The following is a 17,877-nucleotide window of genomic DNA, read 5'->3' as shown; positions in this document are numbered from 1 at the left end:
ATGTGCTATCTTTTGATTCCATTCTCAGAGTCCTGGTCCTGGCTCCCTTCACTCTCTTGCCTCGGGATAGGGAGGCCAAGCTGAGGGAGTCGCATTACATTCTCCTTCTTCCCTCTTTCAGAGGAGGCTGCCCGAAAGGGATAGCGCAGCACTTTTAGAGTTAGCACCGCTGCCTAGCAGGTGTCTGTCATCTTTCTCCCAGAACCACCTTACCAGCTAGTTCATAGCCAGGGGGAGGGAGCGGGGAGCCCCAAAGAGTGGAGGGCGGGCCCTGGGAGGGAGTTTGAAAAGAGGAAGGAAGTGGGGCCCGGCTGAGCGCACAGCTACCCCCGGACTATCCTCGGTGCCAGCAACCCCAGGGCCCGGGACATGGCCCCCTGGCGCAAAACTGACAAGGAGCGTCAAGGCGTGGGTAGGTGTGCCTGGCGTTATGGGGAAGCCGGCGACATCGGGATCCTAAATCCTGGGGAGCAGGAAAGGGGTGGCAGCGCGCATCAGGGATGCTGAGGGAGGGAACCCATCCCCCCACCTTCCCTTCCCCCCCAGCCGTCCCTGCCACCCCAACCCTCAACACAGTCCTAAACCTGATCTCTTGGCTCAGCGGAGAGGTTGCCTCAAATCCACATTTATGTCCAGGCAGAAAATATTCATCCTTGCTCTCTCTGGGGGAAGAAATGGGGTGGAAGAGGATTAGTGCTCCCACCCTGTGAGCTGTTGCTCCTGCCCAGCTAACCCAAACCCAGCCGCTGCTGCTGCTGTGTCTCTCTAGCAACTTCTGCATTTCAGAGAAGTTGGGCAGAGCCGCCCTGACTTGTAGGGCGGGAGCTAAGGTTTAGGCTCCCAGAATGTCACCTCTGGCTTCTTGCCCCTCAGTCTGGCTCCTGGCCCGGGAGGGCGGGAACGATGCTTCTTTGGTCAGTCTTCCATGCTGGCTGTCCACGCCTTTCTTCCCCTCTTCTGTCACCCTCCTCTTCCCCTCTGGCCCCCCTGCCTCTCTCCAAACTGTTGGCTTCCCTTGCAGGTTCTTCTGAGCTCAGATGACCCTGAGATTTTTTGAATTAGGCCAGAGTCCTGCTAGGCCTTGAACTGAGAGAAAGGGTGCTAGGATTAAGCTCAATTAGGAGATGATGAGATGCTCCCAGAGATCTCTACAAGGAACTCCTGGGTGAGAGGAAGATTGGGTGTATAGTTTAAATTTTTCTAATTGGGGCTGTAGTGCAGTCCCCTCCACTACAGGATTTTGCTGCAACGGAGTTGGGAGAGAGAAAGGGTTGGCTGTCCAGATCAGATCAGCAACCACAGATCAAATGATGTTCTACTTTGACTTCACCCCTGGAAGTGGGGGAAGGGAAAGAATAAATAGTCAGACATTTATGGTAACACTCTTAAGAAAATCATGCCTTTATTGATCTAGGACCAAAGAAGGGTAGGCTTCATTCAGCCTAGAATAACCTAAATTGGCTTAATAACCTGGTGATGCTCTCCAGACAACTTTGGCACATGATAATGAAGATTCACTTGAACTGTTTGGAGAAGAGTACTCAAATTGAGATCTTAAGAATATATTGGCCCAAAAAGGTCTTCAGAGTCTCAAATTCTACAAAGAAATTCTATCTTTTGATGAATCTCTGAACCATTCTGAATAACATGAAAACTGTATCTGAATTTCTCTTTCTCCCTGTCTCTCCCCACTCCCTCCCTCCCCTTCTCTCTCTCTTTCTCTTTCTCTTTTTCTCTCTCTGTCTCTCTTTCTAGTAAAACAGCAAGTGGCTCAGTGGATAGAGAACAAGACCTCCAAATGGGAGATCCTGGGTTCAAATGTGGCCTCAGACACTTCCTAGCTGTTTGACCCTGGGCAAACACAACTCCCATTGCCTAGCCCTTACCTTACTACTCTTCTGCCTTAGAACTGATACTTAGTATCTATTCTAAGACAAAAGGTAATAATTTTTAAAAAAGAAGAATTTTCAGAGGAATATGACAGCATGGTCCAATGGGAAAAAACCATTTAACTTGGAGTCTCTCTGTTTCCCTTTCCCTAACACTGAACCAGAAGGCTCAGTTTCTTGTCTGTTACTAACTTGTAATGTGAACTGTTTTGTGACTTCCTCATTTCTAAAATGGAGGGGAAATAACTTTCTCATATGGTTGCTTTGGAGACCATATGAGACAACATAAGGGGAAAGTGCTTTGAAAGTACCTATAGTGCTTGGAAAGAATTCTGGATTTGGAGTCAGAAGATCTAGGTTCAAATCCCAATCCTGGTTTCGTTGGCAAGACCTGCTGCTTGCTAATGTGTGACATTAAACAAATCGTGTTGCCTCCATCTCTAAAATGCGAGGGGACCTTTCTAACTCAAAATCTATGATCCTTTGGTTCTAATATTTTCTTGATAAATGCAAAATATTAAACAATTTTTATACCATCTCTGAATTACTAATCTGGGCTGGTTCAGTGTAGATTAATGTGTCAATCTTTTTCTGGAGAAGTTGACATTTACTACTGAAGGATAGTGACCTGAGTTCTTTTTTTGCATGAAGGTAGTCAGAGGCTTCCTTTTACCTGGGATATGTAGGTACATCTCATTTAGTGCTTAGTAGGATGTGTATCATGTATAATAAACTGAAGGACTTCCAGAAGAGGGCAGCCAGAATGATGAAGGCCATCCCATATGAGAACAAATTGAAGGAACTATGAGTGTTTAGCTTGGAGCAAAGAAGATTCCGTGGGGTGAGGGTAGGTAGGACATAATATCTTCAAGGGTTGTTTCATGGAAGAAGAATTAGACCTGTTCTGTTTGGCCTTAGAGAGCATAGTTAAGGATAGTGGTAGAAAGTGCAAAAAGGCAAAATTCCCAACAATGAGAGATATGCTAACTTGGGATTAACTCTCCTGTGTTGTAGGGCAAAAAGTTCTCCTCACTATAGGGTTTTGGATAGAGAAGAGATGGCTATTTGTAAGATATGTTATAGTGAGAATTGTTTTTTGGGCATGGCTTAAATGGCCTCAGAAACTCCTTCCAGCTCTGAAATAATGTAATTCTATGATTCAAAGGACACAATACTAGGCACTAGGGATGTAAAGAAATAGAATAAATATGGCCTATCTTCCATTTTGGTTAGAAATTCAAGCCATATATATGAAGACAAGTCATGTGAGAAATTCAAAGTCACATATACTAATATGATAACTGTAATGTGAGTATTAGGAGCAGTGAATGCTCTGAGTTTAGAGGGGAGAGTAGTAATGGAGTGCTGGAGTGGTAAGTAAGAGTTAATTAAGAAATGTGACTTGAACTGGGCTTTGATGGAAGAGGTACAGGGAGGTGGAGCATTCTACAAAGTCCAATTAAAGATATGTATAAGGGTACAAAGAGTACAACCTGATGTTGAGGGAATGATAAATAAACCACGTTGGCTTTAATGTCAGAACTTTTCAAGTATGATAATTCTTTTTAACATCAACAACACTTTTGAGGAGCCCTCTAAGCTCCTATCTGTACTATTAGTATCCATTGATTAAGAAAATATGATTAAAAGAAAGATTATGAATTCAGTGAATCCTTTAAATGAATGTATAAGAAAGTACACTGAACTCATACAGGGAAATTTAGGAACCAGAGAGGGGAAGTATGGTCCAGAGCATTTGGGTGCTGTCATTAAAATATATGACCAAGGCTTGAACAGATGGAAGAAATAACTGTAGAGTTCAGGAAACAGATCTCAAGTCTGGGACAGAGGAAGGATATAGTAGTGATGGGAGACTTCAATTATCTGGATGTCTGCTGTTAGAGTGCTTTCTCTCTGCCCAAAGCAGAGTAACTAATGATTCCTTGCTTTTCCTTAATGATTATTTCATCCTTCAATTGTAGAAAAAGCAATGAGGGAACATCTGGACATTCTGGACATGGTTCTGACTAATGAGGTAGATTAGGTTCCTTAATTAGAAATCATACAAACCTTAGTCAGGATTGGGGTGGTGGGAAATGACCACTCCATTCAAGATTTTGTGATAGAGAAGGAATAGAATGCTGATATTAATCTGAATCATAGTCTTAATTTTGGAAAATTAAATTTATTAAGGTTCAGAGAAAAAATAGATTCCCATAAACTAAAATCGATTAGGGAAGTCATACCAGACGAGAAGGGAGGCTCTCAAAAATGAAATTCAAAGACATAGTGAGCATAGTGTAGTGATCAGTCTTAGACTTGGAGTTGGGAAAATCTAGGTTCAAATTGTATCCCTGATATTAGCTGTGGGATTCTGGGAAAATCATCTAACCTCTTTCCCTCAGTTTCCTTTATCTATCAAAGCGATTAAATTAGATGACCTTTAAGTTTCTTTCGCTAGACATCAATGATATATGAAATATCCTAATGTGAAGAAAATGGATAGTTGTTTTAAGAGATAGTTGTACATTTATAGAGAACTCACTGATTAATTTAAATCCTAAAAGAATACATAGCAGATCACAGGAAGGGCAGTTATTAGGGATGAATATGAAAGTATGGCAAGGTACTATTATAAGAATGTCTGAATTATTAAATCTCAAATTGATCTGAGGGCTGTGCTCAAATTGATTCTAAGGACAACAAAAACACTTAAGAAATGTTGGAGAAAAAGGAAGCTCAAAGAAGGGATAGTATCACTTAAAGTGGACAGGATGAAGATGATAGGTAAAGGCAAGACTAGTTTTTATTATTTCAAAAAGAGAAGTGTTGGTACTGGAAGGCTAAAAATGGGAAAGGTTAATGTGCAGTTGAAAAATCAAATTAAGTAGGGACATAATAAGAAAGTACATAACTGGCCTGCATGAGTTCTAGTTATAAGACTCAGAAAGACCATTATTGTAGAGTACTCAAAAAAAAGAAAAAAAACTGGCAGATTTGATTCTGAGCCAGTGATTTTTGAAAAATCACAAAGACAGAGTAAAAAAGGATTAGAGAAAAAATAGTTGATGTCATTTTCAAAAAAAGTAATAGTGGAATCTGCACATTAAAGGCCAATGAGCTTGATTTTTGATTCCTGGCAAAATTCTAGAATGATTTATTAAAAGGATGGTTAGTGAACATCTTGCAAAAGCAGTGATGACAGAAGTCCAAGATGGCTTCATGTGGAACCAAAAGAAGCATTCTAGTTCAGGAGTTCTTGGACTTTCAGGTGGTCTGTGAACTTGGATGAGAGGGAAAAAAAACCAAATATATGTATATATACACACATGTAACCAAATATGTATACATACATATATAATCAAATAGAATTAGCTTCCTTTATAATTCAGTATATTATTCTTTTAATGCATTTATAGAAATTATCTGAATAGTCTAAAGACTTTACCTGGCTACTAAAACACTCACAAAATTAAGAACACTTGTTCTAAATTAACCTTTTTCTTTTCTCAAAAGAACTACTTGAAAACTATCAGGGGAATATTTTAGATAGAATTTACTTAGATTTTATCAAAACATTTGGCAAAGTTTCTCATGCTGTGCTTGTGGAAAAAAAGATGTGTAAACCAAATCATATCATGGATTCAGAACTGGCTAGATTTAGATTGTCACTGATAGATTGATGTCAACTTGGAAGGAAAGCTCCAAATGCTCACGGTTCTGCCCTCAGCCTGGTGATTTTTAGTACTTTTATAAATGATTTGAATAAGTCACAAATGGTGTGTGCATCATATTTGTAGGTGATACCAAGCTGGAATGGGAGAGTCTAGATCCACAAAGTTCTCCTAGTCCTGAAGTATCATACCAAATATAATATTATAAAAGTTATTTAATAGAGGTAAATATAAAAGTCACAAAGTTGAGTTCAAATATCAACTTCAAAAGTCTGAGATGGAGTACTTGTGGCTAATTGGCAGTTTACTGGAAAATCAGTTGTTTAAGTGGCCTGCAAGCTCATTATGAGTCAACATGTGGCCACCATTAAGTGGAATATAATTTCTAGGGCTAGGCTGGTGACAATGCCACTAGCTATTTAGTTAGCTAGCTTGCATCTAGAATATTGCATTCAGCTCTAGATACAAGGACATCGATAATCTAGATGTCTTTGAAATCATGTTGTATGAAGTCTAGCTGAAGGAACTGGAGTTTCACCTGGAGTAGAGGAAACAATAGTCGGGAGCTGATAACTGTGTTGTAGTATTAGGATTATCATTATGTGGAAGAGCAGTGACATTGTTCTTCTTGGCCTCAGAGAATAGGACTCAACACTGGGTGGGAAAGATAAAGATTTATGTTTGCTATAAGGAAAAACTTACTAGCACTTAAAAGCTATCTAAAAATGGAATGTGTTGCTTTGGGAGATTATTTGTTTCCCCTGAAAAAAACTGGATTATCACTTCGGTCAGTCATTTATCATTTCCTAAGCACTTACCATGAGCTAGCTAAGCACTATACTAAGCACTAGAGATACCAAAAAATGGGCAAAAAGTCCCTGCCCTCAAGAAGTACATAGTCTAATGGGGAGACAATATGCAAACAACTATGTAGAGATCAGTCAGTCAACAAGCATTTATTAAGGGCATACTATGTTTTGAGCCCTCTTATAGATATGGGGATACAAAGAAATCCTTAGAAGCTTCCATTCTAGAAGAGGAGATAGGTACAATTGTAAGTTTATACAACATTCTTCCCCAAAAGACACAAAATAAGCAAACGTTAATGGGGGTTAGGAGGGGAAGGGAAGCACTTGCAGATGGTACTTGCCTGCCCTGTGTAGGAGGTGGCATTTGAACTGAGCTTTGAATGATACAGAAGATTCTTGTTTGTACACATTGGACTAGATTCCCTTTGAAGTCCCTTCAAACTCTGAGATCCTGTGGTTTTTTGTTTTCTTAAGCACATCAGTATCTGCACACATTTATGGGCAAGAGGCTGTGGAGTCTACTGTTTGTTGTCCTGACAATGCAAAATACAGTGTATTTTGTTGGAGCTAAGCAAAGATCAAAATGAAAATGCATGGTGTATCTGTGTAGTCATCTTTCACCCTAACCCTAACATTCTGAAGCCCATTTTATGAGGACTTATGAGGTTAATGAGGTGGGATGGCACACCAAACAGTAGATGAGTGTGAATTTCAGGCTGATGAGTTTGATTTTTATCCTGGGAGAAGGCACTGAAGGCTTTTGAAAGGCTTTAGAAAGGAGACTGATTTGCACAGAATGTGTGTTAGACAGTTTGGAGAGGATAGAGGCTGAATGGAGAGGAAAGGGATAGGAATTAATATTAAACAAAGATATCACCAGTTTCTTTGGTCCTCTGTAAATTTATAAAATATCTACGGATGAAATTCTTTCTGGCCCTCAGCAACTTAAAAATATAATAAATTCTTCAATTTTTGAGGGTGGGATATTAGACTTTCTCGGCCTCCTCTGTATCTTATCTCTTCAAGAAGACCAAAGGGATCAGAGGCCAGCAAAATCCCCAAGAACTTAAAAAAATATTTGTATAGAAGGAAAAATCAGCTTGCTATGCTCATTGGAATTGGCCCACACTTTCACTTACACAATACATTACGGAATATATCATCTTATCAGATGTGTTGCAGTCTTGAATCATTATTAATATGTCTAAGTACAGAATTCTTACATTCTCAAAGATAGGGATTAGGAAAGGTAAGTAATGGAGTATTGGATACCCCCAAAACAGTACTAGATAATCCAGCCTGGGGTTAGGTTTTAGTTAAGATTTGATCAGAAAGGGAAAGTCTGTAAAACGAATCTTATTTTTTAAGCTTTTGTAGTTTGTTTCCCTTAATTTCTTGATATAAATGCTTAGAAAAAAACATTTAAAAATTTAAATTTATTTATCTGTTACATTAAAACTCCTTCCCTTACCTCCCTGTATTAGAGAAGGTATCTTTTGATAATATATATATGTGCATATATATATACTTAAATGCATATATACGTATGCCTTACTTATTTCTATTTATCACTTCCTTGGAAGTAGTCATATATAAGCCTTTCTTCAAATACTATTTCTGTTGTTTTATAGAATGTTCTCTTGGATCTGCTCATTTCATTTTTCATAATTTTATGTAGGTCTTTCCATGTTTTTCCAAAATTAACCTTTTCATCACTTTTCATGGCATAGTAGTATTCCATCACAATGATAGGTAACAACTTGTTTAGCTATTTCTCAATTGATGGATATCCCTTCAATTTCCAGTTCTTTGATACCACAAAGAGAGCTGCTATAAATATTTTAGAACATATAAGTTCTCTTCCTTTTTTCTTGATCACCTTAGGAAATAAACCTAATAGTGGTATTGCTAGGTCAAAAGTTATATATAAAAAGTTTTTATAATTCTATGAGCATAATTCCAGATTGCTCTCCAAAATGGATAAAGAAATCAAAGCTATATATAACTATATGAAAAAATTCATTTAGTCACCATTGATTAGAGAAATGCAAATCAAAACAACTCTGAGATATCTCATACCTATCAGATTGGCTAAAATGATAAAAGAGCAGGGAAGCTAGGTGGGTCAGTGGATTGAGAGCCAGACCTAAAGACAGGAGGTAATAAGTTCAAATCTGGCCTCAAATACTACCTAGCTGTGTGACCCTGGGCAAGTCACTTAACCCTCATTGCCTAGATCAGATTCCCAAAGTGGGCGCCACTGCCCCCTGGTGCGTGCTGCAGCAATCCAGGAGGGTGGTGATGGCCACAGGTGCATTTGGGGGTGGTGATAATATGTGACAGGGGGCGCTAAGTAATATTTTTTTTGGAAAGGGGGCGGTAGGCCAAAAAAGTTTGGGAACCACTGGCCTAGATCTTACTGCTCTCCTACATTGGAGCCAATATTCAGTATTAATTCTAAGATGGAAGGTAAGGGTTTTAAAAATAAAATAAAATAGAATGATAAAAGAGGAAAATGACAAATGTTGGAGGGTATGTGGGGAAATGGGGACACTAATACACTGTGAGTGGAATTGTGAGCTGATTCAACCATTTTAGAAAAATTTTTAAATGGTCTTAGCTGAAACCAAGTGGAGGAGAGATTTTCATAATAATGTCAGCATAGATAGGAGAATCCCTGCAGCCCTTTATATGGAAGTATCAGTACAAGAACCTGGAAAAAGCCATCAGAGTTGGAGTCTAAGAGTTGGAGGTCAGGAGGTAAAGAGGAAGGGTAGCTCTGGACCTATTTGTTTCAGTGGGTGTACCATTAAGCAGACTAGTTCACCATTATCATTAAATATAGCTGGTTGAGAAAAAGAGAGGGAAAGAGCATCAATTAAAAAATGGACTTCTATAAAGGCAGGCTTATACCAATCAAAGATAGCTTTAGGTTTTTAGGTTTTAGACTCTTTTTGGTTTTATTCCAATTAAGGCAGGTAGGACACAGGATCACAGATATAGAGTTGGAAGGGACCTTAGCCATTATGTAGTCACCCAACCTCCTGTTACCTATACTTATGAATTTGTTCTGGCTTATAGAAATTAAACTAAAGACAAATATGAGACAATAAAAATTAGAAGCCTAACCCTTACCACTCTTCTGCCTTGGAACCATACACACTATTTATTCTAAGATGGAAAGTAAGGGTTTAAAAAAAAGCATTGTATGATGTTTTATTCAGAATGACATACATTTAAGTAAGTTGGGTTCAGAGCATTATGCTCTGTGCTGAGGGAGGTAAAAGATTAGATAATTCAGAATCCTTACCTTTGTTGAGCTCACAGCCTAGAAGGAGGATATATAAAGCATTCAAGACATACAATGGATAGATTGTGGGGCCTGAAGCTAAGAAGACTCATCTTCATAAGTTCAAATCTGGCGTCAGACACTTAGTAGCCATGTGACCCTGCACAAGTTACTTAAGCTTGGTTGCCTCAGTTTCTTCATCTGTAAGATGAACTGGAGAAGGAAATGGCAAGCCAAGGCAGTGTGTTTGCCAAGAAAACCCCAAATGGGGTCACAAAGAGTCGACTAAACATGACTGAAATGATAGAACAACAACAAATAAAGCACTCACATAAAAGAGAAGTTCAAGTATGGGAGAAATAATATTACCAACTTGGGTATTAAGGGGTGTTATGTTGAGATGGGTAGTATCAGAGCCAGAACTATGGTAGATTTTTTAGGATTTTTGTCCCAGATAAGAAAATTTAAGGCATTTATAGTGCCTAATTTCTTTAAGGAAAAAAAAGTTTTCACTATCCAAGAGTTATTGTGGAGACAAATTCCAGAAGGGATATGGGAAAATAGATGCACCAATATCAGTTGGTAGAGCTGTGAACTAGTTCATCCTTTCTGAATTAGTTTAGAACAATTTGGAATTATTATCAATGAGCTATAAAATGGATTTGCCTTTAACTCAGTAATACTGCTACTAGATTTATACCTCAAGGAGAAAAAAAAGGAAAGGGATCAATAACAATTCATTGAGTGGTAGCAAAAAATTAGAAATTGAAGGGATATCCATCAGTTGAGTAATGACTGGACAAGTTGTTATTTATGAATGTGATGGATTATTATTATGTTGTAAGAAATGATGAAGGGGATGGTTTCAGAAAAACCCAGGAATGTTTATATAGACTGATTCAAAGTGAAGTTAGTAAAACAAGGGGAACAGTAGTAATAGCAATATTGTAAAAAAAATCATTTGTGCCAGTAAATTTCATCAATAAAATGATGTACCACAGCTTTTAAAAGATTCATGAAATAAAATGCACTACACTTCAGGATAGAAAAGTAATGGACTCAAGAGTACAAATTGAATTTTTCCTTTCCCTTCCCTTTTTTCCCCTCATATAAATATGTTTTACATGACTGTATATGCACAATGAGTATCATTTTTGCTTTCTCATTGAGTAGGGCTGAGTTTGTAGGGAAGGAGAGAATGTGGAACTGAAACAAACAGACAAAAGTTATTGTGGAATAAAACAACCTCCAATTAGAATCTGCTCCCAGCAGAGATGGAGACAGGGGTATGATGAGGAGATTGATTTCAGTGACGTCAAGAAACAGGAAAGAGACAGTTCCTTAGCCTGGACTAAAGAGGTCTATGCCTTCTTGTAGAGATCTTGGTATCCTGAGGACCTATCTACAGGAGCCTAGGAGTGAATGAAATTGAGGCCAGAATAAATCTGGAAAGAAACTGTCCTTCCTGTTCAGTTTCTTCTCCTGAGTCATGAATAAAGGAGGAATACTCACTGCTCTGGAATGGTCATGACCTCTACAGAGGCCAAATTTCAATCACTTGGACTAAAGAACTTTTTACTAAAAGTTAGGATTTCTGTCCTTAAGCTTTTTTCTAACACTACTAATTCTGGGCCTCAGTTTCCATCTTGGCAAAATGAGGAGCTTGGACAAAGTCATCTATGAGGTTCTGTCTACCTCTGAAATATGTGAATCTATAAGATTTGTGCTTAATTTAACTCTACCTCAGTTCAAATTCAGTTTTAGTTAAGAGTTGAATGAACTTCCTCTGTGACTTTGCATAAGTCACTTCCTTTACTAGCCGTCTCCTTCAGTAAGCCATTAACCTCTGTTTTAGTTTCTTCTGGGGATAATAATAGCACCTATCTGCCAGAGTTATTCTGAGGATCAAATGAGATAATATTCATAAAAGCACTTGGCATAGTGCCTGGTACATAGTAGGTACTATAAAAATCCTTATTTTCTATCATTCTTATGGTTTAATTTTCCTCTGTTGTATAATGAAGGAGTTGGAGCAGATGATTCTTAAGGTCCCTTTTAGCTCTACTATGATTTTTTGAAGGGATTTGGTATGTGTGTGTGTGTGAGTATCTGTGTATGTGTGTGGCAGATGGGAGTTGACTTTAAGACACCCCTAAAACATAACTGGGGTTCATGAACTTGTTTTTATTTAAACTATTTTAGTTGTATCCCAATGGAATTTGTATATTTTTATAATCCTAAATATTTTATTTTATACACTGAAAAACATTATTTTGATAAGCTGTCAACAGAATTCACTGAACTGTAAAAGGGATCCATGATACATAAACGGTTAAGAACTCCTGCTGTAAGGTTTTCAGGCCTCCTTCCTTCCTCTCTAAAAAGTACCAGATCTGATATGGCAAGTATGAATAAATAACTGACCTAAGAAGAATAATTAGTTAAAATGGTTAACAGATGGCCAGCTTCCTCAGGATTGGTAAACTTCCCAGAAGCTAGTGGCTTCATGGGGAGTTTGGGGTCTTTGCCTCTCTTCCTTACAGAGTAGGGTGGCATCTATCTCTCCATGCTCATGCCCAGAAGACAGTATCCCTTCTGTGACTTGCCCCAAGAACCATTTGTGGTTATTGGGCCAGTTATGGAAATTCCCATGTTCCTGGAAAGTGGGACATTGTAATGAGTCACTCAATACTAGATTTTTGGATCTACTTTAAAAATGTCTAAAACCTTTGAAATTATTGTCCGATTATTGTCTATGAAGTTTACAATACTGCATTCCATTCTGAACCTTTTCCCCTAAAAACATATAAATATTTTTCTGTGCCTAGCCTTCCCTCTTAATCAGTTTTTATGTCAAAAGACAATGAAATCAAATCTATAATGTTCCTTTAGAATTTAGTTTGTAATAGAAGAAATAAACAACAATGAGACACAACTTTAGAGGAGAGTTCAGGCTGGCTTGATTTTTTTTTGAGGTTTGTAGCGTCATGATTTTAGATTCAATATGAAGAGCTTAGAGAGCTTCTACATCAGTGGTGTCAAACTCAAATAGAAATGGAGGCTGCTAAAGATCCCTATGGGCCTCATACTGACTTAGAAAAACCACACAGGTTTACATATTTCTTTTTTTATTAATATGTCAGCATATTTAAATCAGATAGGAATTCTATTTTAAGCTGGTGTAGTGTTTGACACCCTCTGATGGAGACCAATTTCCCTCACCTCAGTTTCATTTTACAGAGGAGACAGGGGCCCAGAGGTCTAAAGTGAATCATTCTATGTCATGAAGCTAGTTAATAGCAGAAACAAGACTAGAACCCTGAGAGCTCTTGAGACCTGGTCCAAGATATTTTCCCCTCTTCACTGTACTGCTTGAAAGTTCTGCAGAAAGTAAGAGAGGCTAGATCTCAATTTTGGAGATTTGGGGGAATTTTCTACTTTTGTCTTCTGACTGCACATGCATGAAAAGTTCTATCCATAGAAGTTAAAAATTCCTTTGATTACCTAACAGAGACATAAGAGACAGAAAGAATGAATGAATGAATGAATGAATGAAGAGGCATTCATGTGCCAAGCATCTTGTTAAGCATTGGATATACAGATAGAAAAATGATACAGTCCTTGTTCTCAAGGAAGTCACAATCAAATTGGGAAGACAAGACACATAGAAGAATTCGACTATGTTATAATTAAAATTCTCTGGAGACCAGATATTAATTTATTCTTATTTTTTAGATAGTAAAAGCTGGTTGGAGAGAGACCATAGTCACATGGCCATGCCTAGGCTAATCTGAGTTTGTTGCTTGTGTCTTTCTCCTCACATCTGCGGCTTACCAGACAAATCCCCAGACAGAGGGACTTCCTGCTTCCTCCATCCTTAATTTATAACCCCAGTGAAATCACTCTTACTGAGTCAGGACAGACTTGACCTCAGTCCAGGTCAGAGGCCAGGCTTCTGGATGCCCAGAGTCACAGACGAGAGGCAAGTCTCTTCTGAAACTCCTGGGAGCCATGAGGTTTTTATCATCCTCCCGAAATATGCATGCATGCCCAGTCAAAAAGTGAAGCTGAGACTTGAGGCCGAAATGGATTTTCAAAATCTTCCTTTCTAAAAGGAAAGAAGAGTACAAATTTATACTAAATTTACACAGCTGCAAATTTGGTTATTTGGTGGCAGTTGGTAGGCATTTGATGTTGGTAGTAGCAGGGAAAATCCTCTTGATGATGTCTGGGCAGGGAGCTAAAAGAAGGACCAGTGGTTTGCAGAGGTTCCTGAGTTTTAGAGCTTAGAATTCTGTTCCAGTCTACCTGGGTCTGAGGGAAGGTGGATGTGAAAAAACATCAAATTTTGAGAATTATGACTTGAGTAGTCCATTCTGGGTATTCTTCTGGTTCCTGGAATGTGGTAAAGGGAAGTCCTACAGCTAACCTGACTCCCACAAAGGTCTTCTCTAAAGGGAAAGAGGGTCCTGAATGTGTAGGAGGGAAGATAGTTTGTTCCTTTGCCCCCAAATGTTCTTCTGCTTCTGAGATAGATTGTCCCCTGTTTACAGAAGCCAAAGAAATTGTTTCCCTTTCAGTAACAGATGAGAAGGGACCAGACCCTTAGGTAGACAAGATTTGGCTCTGGGACTTCTCATTCTCCCTAATGAACTTTGTACTCTCCTGCTTTATTCCCAAAGCTAATTATTCAGGGATCCCTTTCCCACTGTGATGGAATGTTTTGTGTTGTCCCATTTCTTGAGAGATTGTCATTAATACCTTTTGACTTGTTAATGGTATAGAGCAGTGATGGCAAACTTTCAGAGTCTGAGTGCCCAAATGGCAACCTTCATGCCACATGTGAGCCCCCCACCTTACTCCAGACAGGGGAGGAAGGAAGTGCTTCCATTGGGCTGCTGGGCAGAGAGGCAGGTGATATGAGAAATATCTTCCAGCATTCATGGAGATGGGGAAGGGAGCAGCGTCCTCTGGAACACTCAAGCATATATGCCAACATGGGTATAGAGTATTCTCCTGATCTTTCTTCCTTCCCAGACAGGTAATGTGCATGGAGTGACCTTTTGCAGTACTAAAAACAACAACAAAATACCCTGAAAAAATGGCTGAGTTCAGTAAGAATTTCAAATTGGGTAAAAGTAGATCTAATCATTAAAAATTTAGGATGCATTCAGTAGAACTATTCTTTCTTCATGAATGAGATTTTGAGCAACAGTTTAGGATCTACAGGTTTTTTTTTGTCATTGTTTTTGTTTAGACTTGTGGTTTTCCTGTATGGGAACTCCCCACCAATGTAGACTGGCAAATCTTTTATAACTTAGAGAATTGTATAGGAACATTGAGAAGGTAAGTGACTTTTCAGTGATTGCACAGTCGGTATATGTCAGAGGTAGGAATTGAACCACTGATTGATTCCAGGAGAAGACCCTCTCTGCATTGTGAGAGGCAGCCTCTCTCAAGGAACATTAAATCCTTAGATTTAAATTAAATAACAATATTCCCATTTAACAAATTGGAGCATGGTGAAGTTGAGAAAGGGGGTAGAAACCAAATTTTATTTCTTTCCAGTTCTCAAATCTAGTTGTGTGGCAGTGGAATGAGTTTGGAAATTTACCTATACTCTTGTAGTCTCAACAGCTTCAAATGGTCCCATTTCCCCCATTTTATCATCATTACCTCAACTCCAGTTTCATTTTAAAATAGCATTAAGTGGTATAGTTGTTATATCAGAGCATTATAGTCATCCTTAATTTTCTCTTAGAAATTTCCCAGACTATTCCAGCTCTAATTATTTCTCTTTATTTCTCCTCGAGTCTACACCACTCACTTTAGCACCTAATTAAATGGAGCTGTTCGCTTAAATTGTTTGTGATTTCATATGTTTTAGTTTTGCCTTCTCCACTGGATTATAAAACTTATCAAGGACAATTAGTTTTCTTCCGGAACCCCTACTGTACAGACCTATAGTAAGTTTTCATTGTGTCCTTCAATACTTTAAGAATTTTTAAATTCAATGGTATTAGTATTATTATGGATTTAGTCAAAAGAATATAAGTCCCTTGAGGGCAGAGACCATGTAATTAATCATTGTCTTCAGTGTGTTGCCTAGTGCCCAGCACATTGTGAGTGCTTAAAAGATTGTTGAGTAAGAGGATAGCTAAATGAGTTGCAGAGGCCACTTTTCCCTCCTCCATTTTTTTAATGTGCTGACCAACCCTCTTGGGATGAACTTTTTTGAACTTGGAGAGCCTGGGACTTAATCTTTTCAGTCCTATAGTTGAAGTTTTTCCAGAGTGGTAGAACCTGACAGAATTTGTGCCCTGCTGGTATAACCAGTACAGATTCAGGAGTGCGATGAGGAATTGGACAGAGCCTTGCATACAAAAGATTTTTAATAAATGCTTATCAGGGGCAGCTAAGTGGCTCTGTGGCTAGAAATACCAGTCCCAGAAATGGGAGGTTTCTGGTTCAAATGTGGTTTCATTTACTTCCTAGCTATGTTACCCTGAGCAAATCACTTAACCCCAATTGCCTAGCCTTTATCTCTTTTCTCCTTTGGAACTGATACTTAGCATGGATTCTAAGATAAAAGGGAAGAGTTTAAAAATAAATAAATGCTTGTTGAATTGACTAGGACTTGAACGAAGGCTTCATTCATGAAAGAGCATTTGATTAATCATCTTCATGAAAATAATAATAGCTAGATTTTTTATGACTTTAAGGTTTGCAAAGCTACCTTCTATAGGAAACCCTGTCAGTTCTATGTGCCATTATTTTTTTCATTTTACATATGGAAAAGTTGAGGCTCAGAGAGGTTAAGTGATTTGCCTTGGATCACACAGACATTAAATGGCTGAGAGGGATTTGAACTTAGATCAGAGCTTGAGACTTGGAGTCCAGAAATCTGGAGTTCCAAATTTTTTTCAGAATAGAGCTGGGTGTTACTGAGTGAGTCACTGAATCTCTGTGCCTCAGTTTCCTCATTTGTAATTAGCAGCTCCCTCACAAACTTGTTCTGAGGATCAAGTAAGTTCCCAACTGTGAAGAGCTTTGCAAACCTTATAAGAAATGTGTAAATATTAGTTATGCTAGCTGTGATCTTCCTTATTCAAAATCCAGCATTCTATCCTCAGTGACATCTAATAACCTTACAACCCTTAAGATAATAGCATTTTCTCCCATAAATTATTAAATTTTAGCTTTACCACCAAACTTAAGAAGTAGGTTGCACAATATTGTTATTGTCACTTAAAAGATATTACCATCTAGCATTTATATAATAACACTTTAAGGTTTGCAAAGTGTTTTACAAATACCTGACTTGATTCTCATAAAAAAACCTGGGGAGACACATGCTATTCTCATTTTACAAATCAGGAAATGGAGGCAGGCAGATTAAGAGACTTATGCAGGTCCACATAGCTAGTAAGTATCTAAAATAGGATTTGGACTTAATAGGAACTAAATAGGATTTGTACTTAGTTCAGTGGTTTATAGGTGCCCAGAACCTTGAACACTGAGGAATGTTTACTGAGCAGGGCAGTGTTGGATTTGAGGCTATGATGAGGTTCTTTTGACTTCCAGTCCAGATATTGTTCTGATGCTTCATACTACCTTGAGTTCCCTTCAGAAAATCCTTCAACCAGCAGGGTGCCACTTTGCTGTTTTGTCTTTGAAACGCCCAAAATCCTGAGTCAGAAAATTCCTTCCACATGATGGTGCTGAAAGACACTCTTCCCCCTCCAGATTTTCTATTTCCTAACCCTTGGGCTCACCTTACCTTCTCATAGCCACGTAGTTTCTGCCTTGTCTTGGACATCTCCTCTGGTCCTGATGCAAGGTCGGGTTTGGATTGCCTCTGAGCCGAGGCTGTGACAGTAGATGTCCACTCCAGTGTGGAGATTTGCTGTGGGCCACTTTTATTGGAAAATGAACGAAACCAGGTCTGTTTCCCTTCATTTCAATGCTCCATCTCCCACTGGAGCTGACTCCCTCCCGAAGTGGTACCCTCTGTGCCTGAACAGCAACATCCAGATCATTTTTGTTTGTTTGTTTCATTATTGTTGCTGTTTGAGATGTATGGTTGCTTGCTCAGGTGCTGTTAGTTCTAGAGATTTGCTGAAGTCTTTCATTTTCAAACTTGTCAGCAAATAACAAGATCCCAAATGAGGGCAGAGACACCCAGGAATATGGCAGCCTATTTTCTACCCACAATT

At 38.7% G+C, this 17,877-nt stretch overlaps 1 protein-coding gene across 1 annotated transcript in view; it reads left to right on the top strand.

The window, feature by feature from the left end:
• Positions 1-337: 337 nt before the first annotated feature.
• Positions 338-17,877, top strand: part of DOCK2 (dedicator of cytokinesis 2) — a 562,271-nt gene continuing 544,731 nt past the window's right edge. The window contains exon 1 of the mRNA XM_044659840.1: positions 338-412. Coding sequence (XP_044515775.1) covers positions 370-412 — 43 coding nt within the window. The 5' untranslated portion in view covers positions 338-369. The remainder of the gene's footprint in view (positions 413-17,877) is intronic.

This window comes from Gracilinanus agilis, chromosome 2, assembly GCF_016433145.1.
Source record: "Gracilinanus agilis isolate LMUSP501 chromosome 2, AgileGrace, whole genome shotgun sequence".
In the NCBI taxonomy this organism is placed as follows: Eukaryota; Metazoa; Chordata; class Mammalia; order Didelphimorphia; family Didelphidae; genus Gracilinanus; species Gracilinanus agilis.
Note: the sequence above shows the minus strand (reverse complement) of the source record. Positions and strands in the feature narration are given on the sequence as shown.